The 21,833-nt window shown below is 41.2% G+C and overlaps 1 protein-coding gene across 4 annotated transcripts in view; it reads left to right on the top strand.

The window, feature by feature from the left end:
- The window catches only part of LOC119016819, a 37,490-nt gene extending 16,265 nt beyond the window's left edge, over positions 1-21,225 (top strand). For 2 of the 4 annotated variants that reach the window (XM_037093114.1, XM_037093116.1), the window contains exons 3-5: positions 9,254-9,374; positions 9,500-17,597; positions 18,810-21,225. In XM_037093114.1, the coding sequence (XP_036949009.1) occupies positions 9,557-17,590 (8,034 nt within the window). In that variant the 5' untranslated portion in view covers positions 9,254-9,374; positions 9,500-9,556 and the 3' untranslated portion in view covers positions 17,591-17,597; positions 18,810-21,225. Of the gene's footprint in view, positions 1-1,852; positions 1,945-4,323; positions 4,350-9,253; positions 9,375-9,499; positions 17,598-18,809 lie in introns of those variants that run through there. The other 2 variants (XM_037093115.1, XM_037093117.1) reach the window with 2 other exon arrangements.
- Positions 21,226-21,833: the final 608 nt, after the last annotated feature.

Below are 21,833 nucleotides of genomic sequence, written 5' to 3'. Positions count from 1 at the left end.
GGTGGAATATTGAGACACAAACACACAGTTCTGTTCTATTCTATTTGACACGTTGATTACAACGTGTGAAGTTTGGCTGTGTGTTTGTTTGGGGGCTAACATGAGCTATGATCTATGAGATATGACTGAACTATTAAAGTTGTTGCCAAACAAATGTTGTTGGACAAAATTCAGAAAGATGCATCGGGTTATGAAAATTGTCAAGAAGGCATGTTCCTTAGGTACTGGATTAGAGTATGACAATATTTTACTTTATTAGTATAAGACCCCCTGACAAAGCCTTGCCCACCCTCTGGCCACCCCTTGTATAAACTTCTAGTTCTGCCCCTGCCTCCTGGTCAGCAGTCTGACTTCAGACACACTGTGTGAACACACTTCAGGTATTGACAGCTCTTTTCTGACCTGTAACACTTCTTCAGATTTCTGCAGATAGCTTTTACCGAAAGTGTGCAAGAAAAATGTATATTCCAGATTCCAGAGAGGTCCGGTGAGCGTTTTCATCTATCGGCCAACATCTATGTTTCATGTCAAATACATTTTGACACTTAAACAGAATAAAATTCAAACACCTTTAACTTCAACTTCAGATAATGTACTTTCAACAAACAGATTGATTCTGAATAGCACATCTTGTCCTAATTTTCTTGTTTTAATGACTGGAAGTAAGGGTGAGTGGAAAAAGGCAAAAAGAGCAACAATAAAATCTGCACCACCATGAACTCTGTCTCTGTGCGGCGTGTTGGACTTACAGGAAGTGATCGCTCTGATGAATTACAGCGCTCTCCTTCCTCTCACAGACACACAGAGACAGAGGACACACAGATGGAGTTCATTTGTCGTTCCTGGACCTCTGAGGGAGCTGTTGGTGCAGATTGTGTTTATTGTTGGCCTTTTTTGCCTTTTTCCTCTCACCCTTACAGCTGCAAATGAAATATGCTTAATTTCTTAACCAAATTTCCCTTTCCAAATTTTTAGCTACGATGAAAAAGCATTTCAGTCAGCCTGCCTGCTGCAAACCACAGAGCAGGTTTCTAATCAAAAACATTGGCGAGGGAGGTTCACCAAATCAGCAGAATGTCACGGCGCTCTTTGTTGTTGTCTCAATGTTCCATATCTTCCTTGATAATCATGCAACTTCCAGTAATTCTTCCAGAACTTCTGTGAGTATGTGCGAGTATTTTTAGCACTTTCCGCAACCTACAGGAAACAGTCTTAATTCAATATTTTGCATACTTAATTTTCTGACTGAAGGAAACTGAATATTAAACTTTACTGACCCAGTCGATCACGTACGTTGTTGATCAGTTGTGGCGCGTATTCTCCAGGCGTCAGACCTGCTTTTGGTGAAAGTGACACTCAGCACCAGAGTGGTACCACAGCACACTGACAAACACCCAGCTGACCAGCAGAAGTGTAGAATAATGACAGTAACTTGAGTGGAGCCACTGGCCTGTTGTTCTCAGCAGAAGAATAAACACATAGAGTATCATTTTATTCACAGCATGATAAACAGCATCGCTCCTGACAACCAACCACAACCAGGAAACTTGTCTCATACAAAATTATGGTAAATTAAAATCTTACTGATAAATCCTGCTTCCTCATGGGCTGGGAAGTGTGTGAGGAAATGAAAATGCTTACGGACAGCGCCAGCGAGTCCAAGCGACGCATATAGAACAGAAATCAGGAAGCACCATCGTGAAAATGAAAGTTAATAAGCAGATCAGCAAAAACATGAGTTTGTTATTGATTGCGTGTATCATCTAACATTTGGTCAAAATTCATGAGCTATGTGTTGATCCCCCTGGTTGAATGTCCATATATGTCCATGTAGAGACAGCAGAGAAAGGTATAAGAGCAGAGGTCTTAGAGAAGTAGAGACAGATCATCGAGTGCTGGGGGAACCTGTGAGACGTCTGTGATTCATCAGAGCGATCACTTACTGTAAGTCCAACATGCCACACAGAGACACAGGACACACAGAGACACAGGAGACACAGACGGAGTTAATGGTGGTGCAAATTTTATTGTTTGTCTTCTTGCTTTTTGCCTCTCACCCTTACTTCCAGTCATTAAAATAAGGAAATTAGGAAAGGATATGCTTTTCAGAATCAATCTGTTCATAGAAAGTACATTATCTGAAGTTGAAGTTTAAGGTGTTTAGATTTTATTCTGTTAAAGTGCCAAAATGTATTTGACATGAAATACAGATGTTGGCTAAACCAGGCTGATGGATGAAAATGCTCACCGGACCTCTCTTGAATCTGGAATACGCATTTTTCTTGCAAGCTTTAAGTAAAAGCTATCTGCAGAAATTCTAAAGAGGTGTTACAGATCAGAAGAGAGCTGTCATTACAGGCCCAAATCGATTACAATCAAACACAACTAATGTTGTTTCCTTACCTTCTCATGGTCATTTTGTGCTGTTGCATGCTTTGCTATGAGCTCCCTTTGTTTACATGCAACACCGTGTTGTCATACAACCGACAGTGTAAACAGAGAGAGGACCCTGCCGTTTATTTCATTCTGTTGGGGTAAAAATCTCTTCTTTAAATGTGCAGCCAAGTTGTCAATAGTTTAAAACAATTACTCACCCGGATAACACTTTAAAACTTACTTCCAGATGTGGAAAGCACTATTGAGAAATCTGGCCTGACTATGTGACCTGTATTGACCTTTGAATAGGAATGTGTTATTCTAGCTACTGGGATCTGAGACAAACAGAAGATTAGGAAGTAGGAATGATATCATATGGAATAAGCACACACACATAACCAAATAGGCAAAACCACATCTCTGCAAAACGGTGACAACAGCAAATCTGACGACACAACCACCCACATGCACGAGTAAATACACGCACATACTCACACAAGTTCTGGAAGAATTACTGGAAGTTGCATAATTATCAGGGAAGATTATGGAACATTGAGACAACAACAAAGAGTGCCGTGACATTTTGGTGATTTGGTGAACCTCCCTCGCCTCTGACAATATTAGAAACCTGTTCTGTGGTTCGCAGCAGGCAGCTGACTGAAACGCTTTTCCACCATAGCCCAAAATTTGGAAAAGGAAGTTTAGTTAAGAAATTAAGTATATTTCATTTGCAGCTGTTTAAGTTGCATAGTGAAATATAACAGTTTAGGGGGTATGTCATCGTCCTACTTTTGCTATTGTAATTGTATTTTCACAGACATGAGCTTGTTCATCAATAGTCAATTAAAACATTGCATTTGTCATTGTCACATTAAACTATTCGTTTCATTCATTCATGTCCCATCACCCGACTTTTCACCATAAAAATTGAACACACAAAGTCGAGAGCCAGAAACAGATACAGGTCGCCTTCAAAGTACAAATGTTTTTTTTTTTTTTTTTTTATTATTCTCTCTCTTAATCAGGCTAAATGAAAGAATGAATGCGTTATGAATAAAATAAATGAAAAGTTATACACATGATGAACACTTTGTTTCAGTAACCGGCTTATTGTCAAAGACAGGATTTCATGCAACAGATGTTAGTAATGTTTGACTGCTCACAACACGGGTCTGTAAGGCAAGGGTTACAAAAACAACCCTATAATTAACAGTTATAATTAAATATGTTAAAACTGTTCTGACTTTTCAAATGCTGTACCTGTATTCTAAAGGAATTTTCCACTTGTTCCGACTGGCCATTGATATTAAGAGGCCACGTTATGGCCAGTTCGGTTCACCATCTAGCAACTCACATGTTTGTGCTTCTGTCAGAGCAAAAAATGAAGCTGGCGAATTCAAATGTCTTAATTTTAAAATCTTAATCCCGCAGCATTACAGATTAACATTATCTGAACATACCCACTCAGTGTATTCTACCATTTCAGTGGACCAAACTTTATTGCTGTCTCATTTATCATCTTCTAAGTAGCAATACACATTATCATATGTCGTCACTACAGTACCTGAATCATGGTTTTCAGATCTTTCATACCCGAGTGTACTCTTGATTGTCTGTTAGAAAACCTCTGATGTCAAGAGGAAAAGTCTCCTCTGTGTTCTCAGTCCAACATGAGTCAAAGTGTTGTTTCGTTGCGCTGACGCTGTGGCATTTCTCCTCCAAGAGGGTGGCTGAAGCTACTCAATCAGTGCTTTCAGTGACTGCCATGTTGGCCCTGACTGGTTCTGTGTTCTTTGAGTCTTGCATGACGAAGACATTCCTCACTGATGCTTGTGTCAGCAGAGAACACATGACTGGGTGTTATGCATACAGTGGTGGTTTGTGTGTTTTGTTCTGGACATAACTGCAGCTGGTCTCATTTCATCATTGTCTTCCATGTCAGAGAGCAAACAATTGAAGTTTCAAACATTCAGGTGAGATGCAAAAGTGGTGTATAAATTGTTGACATGCTATACTTGAGTAAAAGTAAAGATACCTTGACTCTGGTAAAAGTAAAAGTTACCCATGACAAAATTACTTGAGTAAAAGTCTTAAAGTAGCTTAAATCAAATGTACTTGAGTATCAAAAGTGTTTGTCAGGTATTGAAATGTACCCAAGTATCAAAAGTAAAAGTAAAAGTGCAAAGAAATAAAACAGCCAGAAATTCAATTCTTCAATTTAAACTGTACTAATAGTAGGGCTGCAACTAACAATTATTTTCATTGTTGATTAATCAGTTGATTATGTTTTCCATTAATTTATTAGTTGTTTGGTCTATAATGTGTCAGATAATGGTTGAAAATGTGGATCAGTTTCCCAAAGCACAAGATAATGTCCTCAATTTCCAGTTTACTGCCATAGAAAAGGAAAGAAACCAGAAAATATTCATTTAAGAATATTTGAGAAATTTGCCTTTTTGTTCTTAAAAAAATGACTCAAAACAATTAATCTAGTATCAAAATAGTTGGGGCTTAACAACAGCGTAATATAACATCATTGCAGCTCTAATTCACAGTATCTATACCTCCTTCCTCCCTCTACTCCTTCCCTCTCTCCTTATACGCCCTCCATCCCTCTCCCCTTACTCCCTTCCTCTCTCCTCTTACACCCCCTTACTTCCTCCCTCTGCTTACTCCCTCCTTCCCTCTGCTGTACTCCTTAAACTCAACAAGTTGGCAAGTTGGAGACAGCTATAGAAAAGTTTTAAACCAACAAATGAACAGGCTAATTTCATATTGACAGTAAAGTAACTTGACAATATTCGACACGATTTAGTTCATATGCTCAAAAAAACTGAAGATAAAGGAAGTATGTGTGATATTTGAAGTTTGGAAAGTAGCTACTTCCTGCAAAATTTGCTATGGGTGCAGTCAGGCCATATTTTTGTCTTGATTGTGAAACAAATGTCAGTTTCTTCAGGCTGGGACAATCTAATTTAATAACAAGTTTAAATATGACCATGTGTAAAAATGTATCATCTCCATGTTGTCTTGCCTATTCTGATTGTACAGAAGTGGCAACTTGGCATGGTTCGGTTTGGTTGTCAACAGGCTAATAGTCAGAAGCGACCATCCCGTCTAGACACTTGTCTCTGCTTGTAATATGTTGATTGCCTGGTTAACTGGGCCCGTGGTGCTGGCATATTCTGCAAGGAATGCGAGTTTATTTGGATTGAACCTGTTAGGAAAAAGAAAAAAAAACAAACAAACAAACATCACTGTGTTTTACCGTTCTGCATTAGCTTAGAACACACATGAGGCGAGGTTTCACAGGATGCAGAAGCCAGTTGTAAAGCTGTCTACCATATGATTGGTTTAGTTATTTTTATATTATATTTTATATTATATATTTACATTTTATATTTATATTTTATATTTAGTTATCTAAATATTTTGACCACTAGACAACAGCAGTGGGTTGATGAAAAGTAAACAGGATGCGTAGGGCTGATGACTGGCTGAAGGGATCAATCTGAATAATAAAGATAGTAAATACTGAGTCACATTATTATGTAACCATATGATTCAGGCAAGGATATGTCAAACACCAAACCCATGACATCATGACACGTAGAAATGAAATGAAACAAATAAACAAACATGCATAATTCAAACATGGATGGCACCTTCAGGTCTGCGCAGACAGCTCTCATGCCCGCCTCTCCCTTGTCTTTCATTATCCTGAGCAGCTTTTCCACAGCCATGAACAATGAGCTCCACTGGGTGGCATTTGGCCATAGCAGCTGGAGGGAGAAGGAGTTTTCCATGGCTTCGTCTGCAAGAGTGGATTTCCTGCATTTATTCCACAGTGCATTACACTTGCTACATACACTTTTGTTTGTCTGTATCATTGGCAGTTGCTTTTGCAGCATCAACTGTAGAGACCAAGTTGAGCAGATAACAAGCACACCATTGGTGCTTCGGGTGCGCAAATTCTGAGCCGTCATCCTCTTTTAAATCTGTGACACGTCCACAAACTCCACATCCAGACTTCATTGTTCACCATTGTTCATTGTTCTCCTCACCAAAAAAAAAAAAAAAAGCCTTAAGGAAGTTGAAACCGTTGTCGGTGGTTGTTCTCACAATTCCTTGTTCCTGCTTCCATATTCTGAATGGATGTCATTGAGTGCTCCGGCCAGAGCATCAAAGGTGTGGGAACCTCTTAATTGCCTACATGCCAGAGCTGCTGAGCATCTAGTCAGGCTTTCAGGGTCAACCCAATGTGCAGTTACACCTATGATGCTCCTTCTTCTGACTGACCAACAGTCTGTTGTGGTGGCAGTATGGTCCACATTCCTCATGGCCTGGGCAGTGTTGGTGCTTGTTACTAAAAAAAGTAATATATTACACATTACACATTACTCTCAAAAATAGTAATGCCTTACATTACATGATTACTCCCTGTGGAAAGTAATTAGTTACATTACTCATTACATTTTTTCTACTTGCTCTATAAAATTGCCTGAGATGCATAAGATGGAAGTAGAACATACAAAGAAGGAGTGTTCCTTAAGCTTTATTACCATTAAACCAACAGGCCATTTCTTGAACAACCAACAATCAGATGATTTCACTGTGTCCAGTGTTGTAAATGACAACAGAAGCTTATAAAGGTTTTCCTGTTTGATGGCAGGCGTCCGCTCCGCGTTACGTGTATTTTGCTCAGTATGTTTCAAAAAGACGGTGATTCCACCATGGAAACAGGCAACATTTCCTCCACAATATATGGGGCTATATGCCTATCTATCTCCACTTTTGTTGCTAATTTTTGCTCAAAGTCAAGCTTTGCCTGTTTTGTTGGTGTCGGACTCGGCAACATCTCTTCAGCATTACTGTTGGTCCGATCTTTGGCAGCCACTAGCTTCATGCTAGCATGTTGCCACTGAAAACACCTGTTATGTGTTGCCGTGTCAACTGGGAGAAACGGGGTTTTAGGTTCTTGAACTTCACATTGTGCGCCAGAAAATGCTTAATGTCACGTGTGCGCCCCATCTGTCTGTCCACACGAACGAACCTTGCGCCATATTTGTTGTTCATTGTTGTCGATTCTGAGGATTGTGATTGGCTTGCATGGCTTTATCCTTCTCCCTAAACTGCCTTTAGGTTTGGCATAGTTATAATGGCGCTCGACAGCGTATTTATGTGGGTTGATGTAAAGGACAACTTTTTTGAAAACGATGTTGTGTGCACGATGTTATTATTGAAAACGGGGGGGAATGAAAACCTGCAGCCACAGCGGCCCTTTAATGGATCAGTTTGAGACCACTGGTTTAACATATTAGCACTTCTGACTGATTTAAAGGACATTCAAGACTAATAATAATCAAGACTGTATAACAATGACAGGCAGCCTGATTGTTCTTTAACAATGTTACATGTCATTTTTTTTTATAAATTACTTTCATAAATGTATCAAATGGCCTACACTGAGAATAACACATCACCACGGTGTTGGGGGAACATGGCTTTTTCTGTGGCTGAAGCGGTTTTGTCAATGTAATGTAGCAACACACGGCTTGACACTTAGGTTAGGTAAAGGGCTAACGTTTGTGATGATAATTTGTCCACTCGATACCACAAGGGATGTGAGCTGACCCGCTCCCCTGCCTAATATTAGCTAAGCTAGCAAGGCTTGGATAACTAACTGACTGACCTGAGATATGTGCTATTTAAGGTTTGATGGAGAATTTTGAAATGCCAGTATTTCTGTGTTCAAAGGCACAAGAGGCACTTCATTTTGAAGGACGGATCTTTCATTCCCACACAGGAAAACATTTGTTTTGAATACAGCCACGGGTTTTCTTCTTCCTCCAAGCTAGCCTTGCTAGCAGATGTTGTTGTGGCAGCATTGTCCATATTTCCTCTAACAGTGTCAGTGGACAAGGCGGCTGCCATGATGATGTTTGCAGTTTACAGCAAGACTAATGTCAGTTGTTGTGAAGTACTTCTACTTCGTTACTTTGCACCACTGAAAACAACACACATATATGACGGAGGGAGGAGACAGCTATAGAAAAGGCTCTGTTGGCCCACAGTCTAAAGGATACCGGTGCCATTGGAATGGGCAAAACCAAGAAAAGAACAGGTTAATTTCATATTACCAGTAAAGTAATTTAACAATATTTGACACAAGTTAGTTCATATGCTCAAAAAACTTAAAGATAAAGGAAGTATGTGTGATTTTTTAACTTTGGAAAGTAGCTACTTCCTGCGAAATTTGCTAGGGGGTGCAATCAGGCCATATTTTTATTTTTTTTTGGACTGTGAAACAAATGTCAGTTTCTTCAGGCTGGGACTCTGATTTAGGCTTCAAAGTTCAAGAAGACTCAACCATGAACACTCGAGTAACACCAATTTCCTGTTTCTTGACAAAACATGCAAATGGCCATGGCCATGCCATTCGATGTATCCAAAGGCTTTTGATAACTTTTTGTTGTTCACTTCTGTTGTATAGGCAGACAAAAATTGATCAGGATTGGTTCAATCCCCTAGGAGGAGTCTGTTGAAGTATGAGCCCTTGAAATTGCCAAAAAGACTCTATTTTGAAGTCTTTGGATATGCTCAGGAATATAAAATGATCATCAGACATAAAATATAGATCAAACTGTTATCTTGAAATGTTCATGGCAATGCAGTATTGTACTGTGGCTGTTGATTGGTGAAGTGACGACTTCCATTGAGGCATCAGTTTAGGTGTTTTGGCCAATGACAGATTAGAACAAAAAATGAAGTTAACAACTCTTATAAGAGTCTGCATCCTCACTTAGGCTTATGGTTTGGGTTATTTTCTATTGTTACAGGTTTTGTTTTGTTTTGTTTTGTATTTCTGGTTTATTAGATAGTGACAGCTGAGAGAGAGAGAGAGAGGAGATGACATCCAGCAAGTGGCCCCAGACGGGAATCCAACTCAAGCTGCTGCGGTGAAGACTCAGCCTTAACACATAATCACTTTCTACCAGGTGAGCTGTACAGATGTGATCCGTAATCTGATTAGTTAGCAACAACTCTTCTCGTCAACAATTTTCAAAGAAGCAGGAGTTCCACTAATGCTTCAGAGTAATTTTTTTTTTTCTTAATCTTTCAGGAAAACACGAGTTAAAACACAAAAACCATCACTTACCTGCTGAATAAAGCATCCAAAATGGGAAATGTACCATCAGAAAGTAACATGGGCAACTTCCTGAGATGCTGCAAGTGTGGGAAAGTCCTGCCACCATGTCATTCCTTTGATAATTTATACCAAGATTATGTTCATGGGCAGCATGTGCATGTTTTTAACGGAGGCGAATACTACAGACCAGTGAACAGTAGTGTTGATAGTAATATGTACGAGTGTGAATACTGTTTCAATAAATGGGCAAGGGAACAGGAGGAAATGAGGAGAGAAGAGGAGAGGAGGAGAGAAGAGGAGAGGTGGAGAGAAGAGGAGAGGAGGAGAGAAGAGGAGAGGAGGAGAGAAGAGGAGAGGAGGAGAGAAGAGGAAAGGAGGAGAGAAGAGGAGAGGAGGAGAGAAGAGGAGAGGAGGAGAGAAGAGGAGAGGAAGAGAGAAGAGGAGAGGAAGAGAGAAGAGGAGAGGAGGATAGAAGAACTAAATCAAAGACTGACAGAATCGCAGCAGCGAGCTGAACAGCAGCTGGAGAAACAACAGAGCAGCGACATTTCGGAAGACCTTGAGTCCAGACATGATGTTCTTATAACACATCTGGATGAGTTTGAGGTGAACCATGAACCAGACAGTGACAGTGATGAGCTTCTAGAAATCCTCTCTGTGAAATGCAGCATCCCAGTTCCAGATCTGTGTCTGACTCGGCTGACAGCTGATCAGCTCGGGAACATCCTGTCAGTCCTGGACAAACTTCTGTTTGATGAATGGATGAGTGCTCGCCCATCCCTCAGCACTCTGCAGCACACTCAGGTGTTCATCACAGAGCTGTGTCTTCTGTCTGCGGAGATATCTCAGGGAGTTTCCCTACAAAACATCTCCGATCATGTGCCATCCCTGGTGGAGTCAATCAGCCAATCAGCAGTTGATGTTGTTGAGAGCTTCCTGCTGACTCAAGCCCTGTATCTAAACCTCATGCACTCCTTCACTGACTGTGGCCGCAGTGATACTGACGCAGTCCTCATTGCTAAGCAGTGGGCTGAAGATGAGCTTTCCACCGAGCAAGTCTTTCTGATTGACTTCCTGGGCACCCTCACATCATCGCTGCAGAGTACAGTTGGAAAAGCCACTGTGTTCATTTTAAAGATGGAGATCCAATGCTTAAAGCTTCTCTTATCCACACTGAATCATCTAAATGAAACCCACACATCATCCACTGAAATGATCCTCCGACTGGTGCAAACTAACCAATGGACCCCAACGGAAGCAATTGCTCTGCTCAAAGCTCTGTCACGGAAACACGCAGAGGATGTTTCAATAACTAAAGTCCTCACGTTGATACACGTGTATGATTTATCACCAGAGTGGACAGATGAGTCCGGACTCTCTCTCATCCAGGCCCTAGAGTCTGCGTGCCCTGAGAAATTCTATCAGGATCTCCAAAAGACTCTCAGGAGGAAAGATGAGAGCAGTCTGGCTGCAAATCTGGCAGAATTAAAAGTGTCATTGAATTTGGATGATTCTGTGATTGATGTGATCAGGAACATCACCACTGGTGTCCTGCAAAACTCAGAAAATGCACCAAAAGATGCACCATCAATGAATGAGTCCCTTGCATGTGAAACGCTCAATGCAGACGACTTACAGAACTTACTGTCTCAGCTCTGCAAAGCAGTTTTTGACACGAAAGGCTGGATGCCCACAGTGAAGCAGATGCTGCAGTGGTGTGCGTTGGTGCTGACCCAGAAGACTGAAGCGCCTCAGCTGGTTGGTGTGGAAGAAGACCCATGTGTCACAGCCATGTTTGCCGCCACCCAAGTCCGCATGGGAAACAAACTGGACATCGTGCTCAGCTCTGACGTTCACTTGGAGGAGTGGACTCAGGAGTGGTCCGACTTCTACAAGCACCTTGGAATATCTGTCAATACAAACATGAAGACAACCGATGCATCATACAGGGATGTCTATAAAGCAGACATTGTGTACGGTGCCATGGAAGACTTTGTGTCTGATTACTTTCAACACGGCATGGAGGTAATGGAAACAGGAAACCCTCAGCTTGGTCGTGGATTCATCATTCCAAGAAAGAGTCTCAGTGCTTTCAAGAATTTGAAACTTTCACAGCTCAACGACAAAGACTCCCTGGTGTCTGCTGCAGAGGTCCTGCAAAGTCTCCTGGCAAAGTTTCACAGTGAAGATATTAAAATGAGACGCAGGTTTATTAAGGCTCTATTTGAGGTGCTCCACACAAACCTCAGCAAACACACAACCACTGACAATAAAATCAGCACCATCTCAAAGAAAATCAATGGAAGGACTTTGTCGTCCACTGAGGTCTTTATTCTGTCCTTTGTTGAGACTCTCCTCAGAGTGGTAACGGAAGAAACAGATAGTGAAGAAAACGGGACATCATCTGCAGGAAACTTGTGTTTGGAGGTTTTACTCGCCTGTGTGGAGAAATTCCAAACCTCAGAGGAGCAAACCAATGAACTCTTCGACATGGTTTTAAATCTCAGAGAGCAAAGACTTTGGTCACCAGTTGAGTCCATAGACCTCCTCGGAGCATTGATTGACCATCATCATGATGAAGGCTGTATTTCCATCAGGAAGATTTTACATTTGATGGCGACATATCAGGTTTCTTCCAAGTGGACAGATGAAAACAACCAATCGCTACTCACGCTCTTAGAGACATCTGTATCTGAAAATCTGATCCAGCATTTAGAAAAGAGCCTTACAGGTGAGAAAACAAAAAGTATTGAAACTGTTTTTGATGAACTACGGCAGATGAAAGACATTGATGAACAAACACTGAGTAAATCATGCAGTGTAGTCACTCATGTGACAAACCTGATCAAAACCGGGGAAATCAAAAATCACACAGATGTGCAGCAAGCAAGGAAACGGAGTTGCAGCGTGGACACAGAAGACCTTCAAGAGTTGCTGGCAGTCTTATGTAATGCTGTGCACCTGCAGAGGGCTGAAGGGAAGTGGTGGCCTCGAGACACTCAGATGATCAGCTGGTGCCTCTTGGCCCTGTCTGACACAGGGAAGCTGCTGGAAATGGGCACTGGTGAAGGGAAGTCCTGTGTCATAGCGATGTTCGCGGCACTGCGAGTGCTTCGAGGTGAGAAAGTGGATGTGGTGTCCAGCTCTTCTGTGTTATGTCAAAGAGATGCAGAAGAATGGCGAAACTTCTACAAGTTCTTTGGAATAACGGCTGACACAAACACAAATAAAACCAAAGACGAGGACAGAAAAGAATGCTACCAGAAGGACGTGGTCTATGGAACTATTGAGGCCTTTGCTGCAGATCACCTACGGCAGACATTTGAGATGAAGAATGTGAGGCCTGATCGCAGCTATCAGTGCATCATTATAGATGAAGTGGACTCACTGCTGCTGGATCAGGGAGTGCAGATGACCTACCTGTCCAGCCCCATGGTCTCCATGCAGCACCTGAACACTATTCTGGCCATGATCTGGGGCCACGTCAGCCAGTATGGTTTCCTGTCTGCAGGAAAAAAGACACTTATCCGTTGCCCTGGTGCCTCCTTCTTCAAGGCTATCTTCGACTCAATGAACACAGAAGAATCTGAAATTAATGATCCATTAGACATCTTACGTATTGCTGAGGAATGCAACATTGTGCCAGAAGGATTCATAGAGGATATCAGCAAAAGTGGAAAGGATGAACTTCTTAGGAAACTGCGAACTGTGAGTCAGGATGCTATGGTAGATTTTTTCCCAAAACTTGAGGACTATGTCCCGTACGGGTTTACCGTTTACACTTTGGATGACAAGGGAATGCTCTGTCTTCAAAGACGCAGCTCGTACAACAACCAGGACATCCCAGAGCTATCGTTTCTTGTCTTAGGGGAAGGCTTGTGTTGTCCTCTCTATGATTCGGAAGAAACTCTCATCAAGCCCATCGCACAAATAACCTCAGAGAAGATTCAGTACACCCCGTGTACCAGCAGTAAAGACAAAATCAGCATCCCTGGATTCCTTAAGAATTTGGTGGAGAAGAAAGTGTCAGTGTGGATTCAGAATGCCTTTCTGGCATTACAGCTGAAGGAAGGACGGGATTATGTTGTCGAAAACGACAATGTCTGTCCAGTGGATTTCAAATCCACTGGTATCATAGAAGTGAATAAGAAATGGGGCGATGGCTTGCAGCAATTTGTTGAGATTAAGCATCAGATAAAACTGAGCACGATGTCACCAGTGACGAACTACATTTCAAACATCGCCTTTTTCAAAAAGTACCACGGGAAAATATACGGAACAACAGGGACACTTGGGAGTCAAACAGACATCCTCTTTTTGCAGGACCTGTATCCAAGTCTCTCAGCCTGCAAAATGCCAACATTCAACAGGAAGAAGCTGTTTGAGGTGAAAGGGACGGTGAAGACATCAGCTGAGGAGTGGAAATCTGAAATAAAACGAGCGACTCTGGCGCAGATTTCCCCAAACTCATACAGAGGTGGAAGAGCCGCCCTGGTGATCTGTGAAACCATTAACAAAGCCAAAGAGATCTACGAGGAGCTGGAAAGCAGCATCCCGGGTGGAATCAGTCTCTACTGCCGCAGTGACAAAGAAAGTTTGAGCAAGGTAGATAAAGAACTGCTTCCTGGCGATGTCATTGTTGCCACAAACCTTGCTGGGCGTGGCACAGACATTAAAGTGTCCAAACAGGTGAACAATAACGGAGGCTTATTTGTGATCCTCTCTTTCCTCTCTGAAAACACAAGGGTCGAGCTCCAGGCTTTTGGTCGAACAGCACGCAAAGGTAAACCTGGATCTGCTCAGATAATCATGTCCACTGAACACCTGCAGCCATCCTTTAGGGCAGTGTCTTCTCTGGAGGAGGCGAAGAGCACCAGGGACAGACTTTCAGCAGAAAAGATTAAGCACATGATGGATGATGTTGCTGAGATGAAACTGCGGGAGGATCTCTTTTCAGAGTACCTCAAAACTCTTCAAGAGATTCATCAGAATGTAGCTGAAGACGAGAAAAGAGCTGTTGTTGCTGTCATGAATGAGTTCTGGGGGATTTGGTTGCAAGGGAAATCAGAAGAAATTGACCAGTTGAGGACAACTGAATTGCAAAAGAGTTTGAAAGATGATCTGTCATTGGCAAAAAATCAGTCTCGACATCAGACTTCACCATGTTCTAGCATCTATCACTACATCAAGTTTGGAAATATCGCACTGAAAGACAAAAAATGGGACCTGAGCGCCAAGCTCTTCGAAAAAGCCATAGAACAAGATGAAAATTGGGCAGCAATAGCTTTTTACAATCATGCACACTGCACTATACAGCAGCAGAGTGCAGATTACCTCAACAAGGCCAAAGCTGATCTTTTGAAGGCACAGGAGTCTCTCAAGTATCCCAGTGAGGAATACATGGTTTGTCTGCAGTTGGTGAAAATGCCTTCTGCAAACTCAGCCAACAGTGACCTGACCAGCCTTGAGAAACAGTTAACAAACAAGTGCACCATGTTGAAATACTTGGACCAAAACATCAATGAGGCAATCCAAAAGCTGACAGAAATGAAGGAAGAAGGAAAAGATGCAATAGCCAAAAAAGCACCAGTGTTCTCCCTGTTGCGTAATGGTGGTGAAGATCTCCAAGTGGAAGCTGAAAACCTCTACAGTCAAGGTCTGATATATGTGTTTTCAGTCCAAAAAAAGCCTCGATTCTCATGGGAAGGTCTTCTGGTATTCTTCCTTGGAATTTTACAGATTGTTGGAGGAGCATTGCTCACTGCATTTACATTCGGCACATTTGCCCAAGTCGGCATGGCACTCATCACAGAGGGAATATCAGACTGCATCACTGGCATCGAGGCCATGGTGACAGGAGAATTCAGCTGGAAGTCGTGGGCTATAGAAAAAGCAGTTTCCATTGGTGTTTCTCTCATTGGGTTCGGAGTTGGTAAGCTGATCGCAAAGGGCTTCAAAGCTTGTAAGATGTCATTGAAGGCACTTGGCAAACAACTGAAAGCAATGCCAAAGTTTCTCTCTAGTCAGGTTAAACAGGGTTTGAGTTCCGTCGCAACCACCAATATGAAGAATGTGGTAAAACACACAGCTAAAAAAATGGTTGAGGAAATCATAACCTATGGACTTGGAAAGGCAGAAGGGGAAATCTTGACAGAAATACTAAACATGATCAAAAATGATGTGAAAAGGGGAATAGCAACTCATGTGAAATCCAACATGGAAAAGGAGCCCTTGTCTACATTAGTAGATGACATCATCCTCTCACATCTCGAGGATAAAAAACAACAGCATGACCTCCTGCGGGACAAGAAGAGAAGGAGTGACCTGTTGGCCATCTTCAAAAAGTTAAGCAAGTCTTCCTTTCAACCTTTCTACGAAGACCTCGCCTGGCAGAACAAGCTCAACAAGTCCTTCATCACAGTGATTAACAGAGCTAAAAAAGAGGCTAAAGGAATAGCGCGTGGAATTCTGACAGCGATCCAAGTTGGTCACATGGGGGCTCTGGCAGCAGATGCCATCGGCACAGCAGTTGGCCTCACCAGCAAGTTTTTCTCAAACTTTGAAGAAGAGCTGAATGAATTCAAAGGAGGATCACCAAAAGTGAGGGTTGATGAGCTGTCTAATTCAGACGCCGAGATGCTGAAAGAATTCAAGCAGGATTTAGCCGACACCATTAGTGCTGTTGTGGCTGACGCTTTGGTGGAAGTGTTTCACCAGAAGTTCACCAGCCACGTTGCTTCTCATGTTCAAGGAAAAGTAAATGGCATCATTGGCAGTTATGTACGAAGTGGCTTGCAGAGTAACAGAACAGAAGAACTACTCAGAGCTGGACAAAACAATAGATACATCGCACACATGCCAGTTGACATGAATTCTAAACATAAACCTGCAGGAGAGGCTGGCAAACACTCCCAGTCACATGCTGAAAACATAGTGAACTCCAAGACTGCGGGCGACATCCTTGATATCAGAGTCCTGGCAGAAACCACTGGCACCAAAGTTATCATCCTAACAGAGGACAGCCAGAGCAAGCCTGTCAAAATGCAGGAGCTGAGCCCAAGCACCAAACCTGCCAGTAGAACTGTGACACTGATCTACAGACCAAAGAGTGACCAATACCCAAATGGACATTATGATGTGCAAATCAACAACCAGACAGTGAACATAAACAACCAGGGCAAGGACTGCCTGTTTCATGCTTTGGCACGAGGAATGAAACCAAAGGCCAGTGAAGAAGAGATCGCTTCAGAAGCACAACGCCTCCGATCTGCGGAGGCTGACACTCTCCGCAGATACCCAGGCCAATGGGAGTCTTTTGTGGAGCGCAAAGTGTGGACTCGATCAATCAGAGGGGCGGACTGGTTCATGGCAGAGGGAGCTGGCATCAAAAAGAGGCAAAGAGCCCTAATGAAAGAAACCAAGAATGTTCTTAAGCACGAAACTGGTAACGTAAAACCACGTACAGAGTGGGTGAAGTACAGCAAGAACAAACCTGGAATTGGACAGATCTTAAATGGAGATCACCAGCCACCAGTACACAGCATTATGAAATCTAGACAATTGAACCAGAACAGCAAATTAGCAAAAGCCATGCTGGAAGTGGCAACCAAGTCTTCTCCTCTGGACATCAATCTGATTCCTAAAGTGAGAAAGGATCATGGCCGTGAACTTCCAGTTGTTTATGTGCCTAAAGAAATTCATAATGAGTTTCCCAGTACAAAATCAAAGGCCTTCAGAGTATTATTAGCCACCACCATTAGCAAAGATGATGTTGTGGGAACGTTCAAACTGACAGTCCTTGGAGCAATGCCCAGATTCAAGTTGAATAGCACCAGAAACTTTAACGACTTTCAGAGCAACCGCATGAGTCAAACCAGACTTAAAGTTTTCGAAAACAGCTTTCAGCAGCACAGTATAAAGATGGTAGAGACGTGGTTCAACCAGCTTAAAGACAAGAGAGTCATGACTGATGACAATCGTAACACCCTCACTGCATGGATCAACAACAAGGGCTACGACGATCAAAATGATCCACACAGGGACGAAGTCTCCAGACTCCTTTAATGTAAAGGTAACATCATTTTATATAATAATATAAGTAAAGCATGTATACAGCATTCATATGTGATTATGTATTGTATGAGAAAAGTTAGCGGGGGTACACACATAACGATAATTGGGCTGATTTCGCTCCAATTTTACCCCTTCCTGACCATGGACGATTATCTTCTGTCTTATAAGATTATCCTATACGATTATCCTGTGGTCTGTGGTGTGTTAAGAGTCAATTTGTCCCGATAATTTGCTCGGAAGCAGGTTGCAGCAGACAATCGCAAATGTTAAACTTCAATATTTACAACGAAAAATCTTCATGTATGTGGGGAAAGCCGACGACTCCTGAGTCACTACTCCGTGAAATGTGACGTGAAACGCAACATAGCCAAGTGAGGAGCACGAAAGCGGACGTATATAAAAACAGAGGCGAAATCTAACTTTTACTAGGGGGGTGTTTGAATTAGCCATTTTAACGTTTTTAATGGGTTCAGCGTTGGCACTAATGTTAACCGTCACACTGGTGGTTAATGCAAGTATTGTGTGTTGTCAGAAAAACTCACGTCTTTAATATTTTAAAACGTTTATTTACTCTTTTTTTATATATACGGTCTATGCTCTTTTCCGTTTATGGGGGTTGTTGCTATTGGTTACTGTAGATCACGTTTGATCACACGATATTTCTGGCTCGGAGGACTAGATTCTAGATCGGCCGTGAGACAGATAATCTTTATGTGCGTGGTGTCCTGTGCTGAGAATATTGGAGCACACCACACACAGTATGATAAAGCTGATTTTTTAATCTTCATCTTAAGATTTATAAAATCCTTATGTGTGTACCCCCCTTTAACAGGAAGTATATGGAGTACAGGAAGATCTTCATAATACAGTTAAGTGTCCCAAAATCGACAAGGGAACAACTGGCTCTGTCACTAGAATAACCAGAAAACATTGTAAAAATAATGAGAACAATGAATTGATTGGCTGATGAGCTGCAGTTGTTTTGACTGTAATTGTTTCACCAACATCATTGGCGGTACAGTATGTCCTTAGCGTCTGACTTTCACTGCCTCACAGTATTTGAGTGCAGCGTACCTCCTGAGTCTGTAGGTTAAAAAAAGGAACATTTTCATAGTTACTTAAAATGGGCACATTAAGAGACCAGTCCCACAGTGCGAACTTTGCATCGTGTTGAGCAGCTGACAAGAGTGGATTTGTTTCTTCTTTACAGTGAACTGACATCTGACTGGTGAACAAGAACAATGAAAACGATGGACATCTTCCTCCCGTCTGATCATCACACAGGGACCTGCCAAGATAGAGGAAGGATTGTTTCATTTTGTTTCATTTCAAAATTACTTTGGTTCACTATCCGGGGGAGTCATTACAGAAAAAAAAACAAAAAAAAAAACAAGTGGTATTTTGTAAATTTTCAAACAGTTGAATTCAAAGTAGGAGAAGCTTATGGGGCTTTAAAATGCTATGAACTTGGGCTATATTAGAAATATATATATAAATATTGGAAAAAACATAGATTATTGATATTGTTCTGTTTGACAGTTGTTGGAAACCTGAATAAATCAGATGGCGTATGCAAACATGGACACGCCCCCAACACAGTTATGGACCGTAATGAAATTATGGGCTTTATATTAGCTGCTGGTCTCTTTATAATGGCTATCTCTTAAGACAGCTTGTCAGCTTTAAGCAAATAAATGCAGATGGGATACGTGTGTGTGTCTGTGGAAACAGATTGTGGAGGATTTGATTTCATGCGACTAAAACAGATAAAGCAAATTGTGTGCATGTTGCCTTCTACTGACACAGTAATGATAAACATTTTAATTGTTTTGTAAGGATGTATTGCTGTGAGTAATGACAATTTGTTATTAGGATATTGCCAACTGCCAATTGTATTAATTATATCATAATAATCCTCCCATCACACAGATAGTGTTGGTTAGCCAATGCTGAATTATAACAAGTTGGTGCTGTTGGTGCTGTAAACTTCAACTATCATTGATTGTAAGTGAGCTCTGATCTGAGCTCACACACACACACACACACACACTGGCACAGGAGGGAATATTTTATTGTTACTGCTGTTCAAATGATTCAACCAGGCACAACAAAGAATAGCCTCTGCTTGTGTGCTTTGGTTATCAACCATTGATTATCAACCACGTTTTAGATGTCTAACTTGTTAGATAGTTGATTGCTGAGTCTCATTCCAAACTTGTCAGATACTGATGTTTCTGGTTGGCCGAAACAGCGCATATCCCATCATCAGGTAAAAGTGAAGAGAAGTCTTGTGAATAGTTTGAAAGGATATTTTGTATTTTTCAATAAGAGCTGTCTGGGCTTGCCATTTCTTAAGTATGATTTACAAATGAAATTCCAAATCAAGCAATCAACCAGAATGACAAATTAAATTAAATCAAAGCAAGTTTGTGACGAAAAAAGCTGTGCGCTTATTACACCTACTCTTAACAGTCAAACGTTGAAAATGTTTTTATACGTAAGAAAGTCCCAGTGCAGCAGTCCAATTGTTTGAGGCTTGATATTTTTCTTGGTTTGTGCTGATTTTCCCTCATGACTAATTGCAGGGGATTCAGATCACCTGTGCGTAGGTGGGGAGACTGACTCCTGATTGAGGAGTGGAAGCAGCTTGGAGCGTTTCCCTCCCAGCCAATCATGTTGCAATGACCTTTTTTAAAGGCTTAAAGGAGGTGGGGAATAGCACGCACGTGGCTCACAGTCTGAATCTGTCCCTGAGCCTTTGCAAACCTGATTCCCCTTTGCCTGTCAGCTAGAAATGCTGTTTTTTTATTGTTTTGTTTTCTTGGCTGCCCACAACTTGAGGAAATTAACTTATTTGGGAACCCCTTAAAAACCCAAGCCCCTGTACACCTTCAGTTTACCTTTATATTCCCTGTGGCTTGTAGGTACTTGATAATTATACCCAGAAAAACCATCTGTTGAGTATACCTGGGAGAAGTATTTGTTTACTGGGCATTTCCCCTTGATTTTCATGGGGGGTTTTTTTGTTTGTTTGTTTTTTCTTTTTATGCAGATTTGACTGGCCTGTAAGCAATGTACTACCAGTATAACATTTTTTTCATTTTTTTTTTAAAAATAAATTTTGTATTAGTTGATCATCTAAAGTATATTTGCATTGTAATTTCCATTTTTTTATCAATGATTTTTGTGAACATGCAAAATTCTGTTAGTGTCCTCATGCACGCTTATTAAAGTTGAAGAAACTATAATTTGATGTGGACTGAGAACGTCTTTTATTTGTTGAATAAGAACTGTCTGTGCTTGCCATTTCTTAAGTATGATTTACAAATGAAATTCCAAATCAAGCAATCAACCAAAATGACAAATTAAATTAAATCAAAGCAAGTTTGTGACGAAAAAGGTGTGCACTTATATTGTTTTTCTTTTTATGCAGATTTGGCTGGCCTGTAAGCAATGTACTGCCAGTATAACTTTTTTTTTTTCATTTTTTTTTTAAAATAAATTTTGTATTAGTTGATCATCTAAAGTATTTTTGCATTGTAATTTCCATTTTTTTTTATTTTTTTTTATCAATGATTTTTGTGAACATGCAAAATTCTGGTGTCCTCATGCATGCTTATTAAAGTTGAAGAAACTATAAATTGATGTGGACTGAGAATGTCTTTTATTTGTACAGTACTGTATTGGACATTGGTAAAATGTCCACATGGAAATATTTAGTAACAATTGTATGTATAAGCTGTAGCAAATCTTTTCCAGAACAGAATAAATGCAGAAAGGCAAAATTCAGAATCTTGTACATGAAGCAAAAGTGAGGGATAAATATTTTTGAACCAAACAATGGACCTTGTAAACCCCCCCACTCATTACCAGACTGGATGATGGATCATTTACCGAAACACTTTTTTTTTTTTCTTTTTTTTTCTTCCCCCCCCAGGCAGAAATGTGACGAAGAGTCAGTAGGGCAGACAGGGTGACAGACATTTTTCTACATAACTGCTGTATTTTCTTTGGAAAAGACACTACTAGTGACTACGTTACGTTACTAATGTTTGGTCCTGTAACGTTGCTTTGTGGGGCATTTCTCTTTATTTTGAGGCAAGGATCTGTTTAGTTATCAGACTGACACGCCCCCGCTCTGTGCTGCCAGCTTGTCTATTCACACAGGTTCGGTTGACCTCTGCTGCGCCTCTGATACTACCTCCAAAGGCGCATCAGAAGCACAGTGAAATTT

This window comes from Acanthopagrus latus, chromosome 3 (genome assembly GCF_904848185.1).
Source record: "Acanthopagrus latus isolate v.2019 chromosome 3, fAcaLat1.1, whole genome shotgun sequence".
Classification (NCBI taxonomy): domain Eukaryota; kingdom Metazoa; phylum Chordata; class Actinopteri; order Spariformes; family Sparidae; genus Acanthopagrus; species Acanthopagrus latus.
The sequence above is the reverse complement of the archived record's forward strand: the minus strand, read 5'-3'. Positions and strand labels throughout refer to the sequence as shown.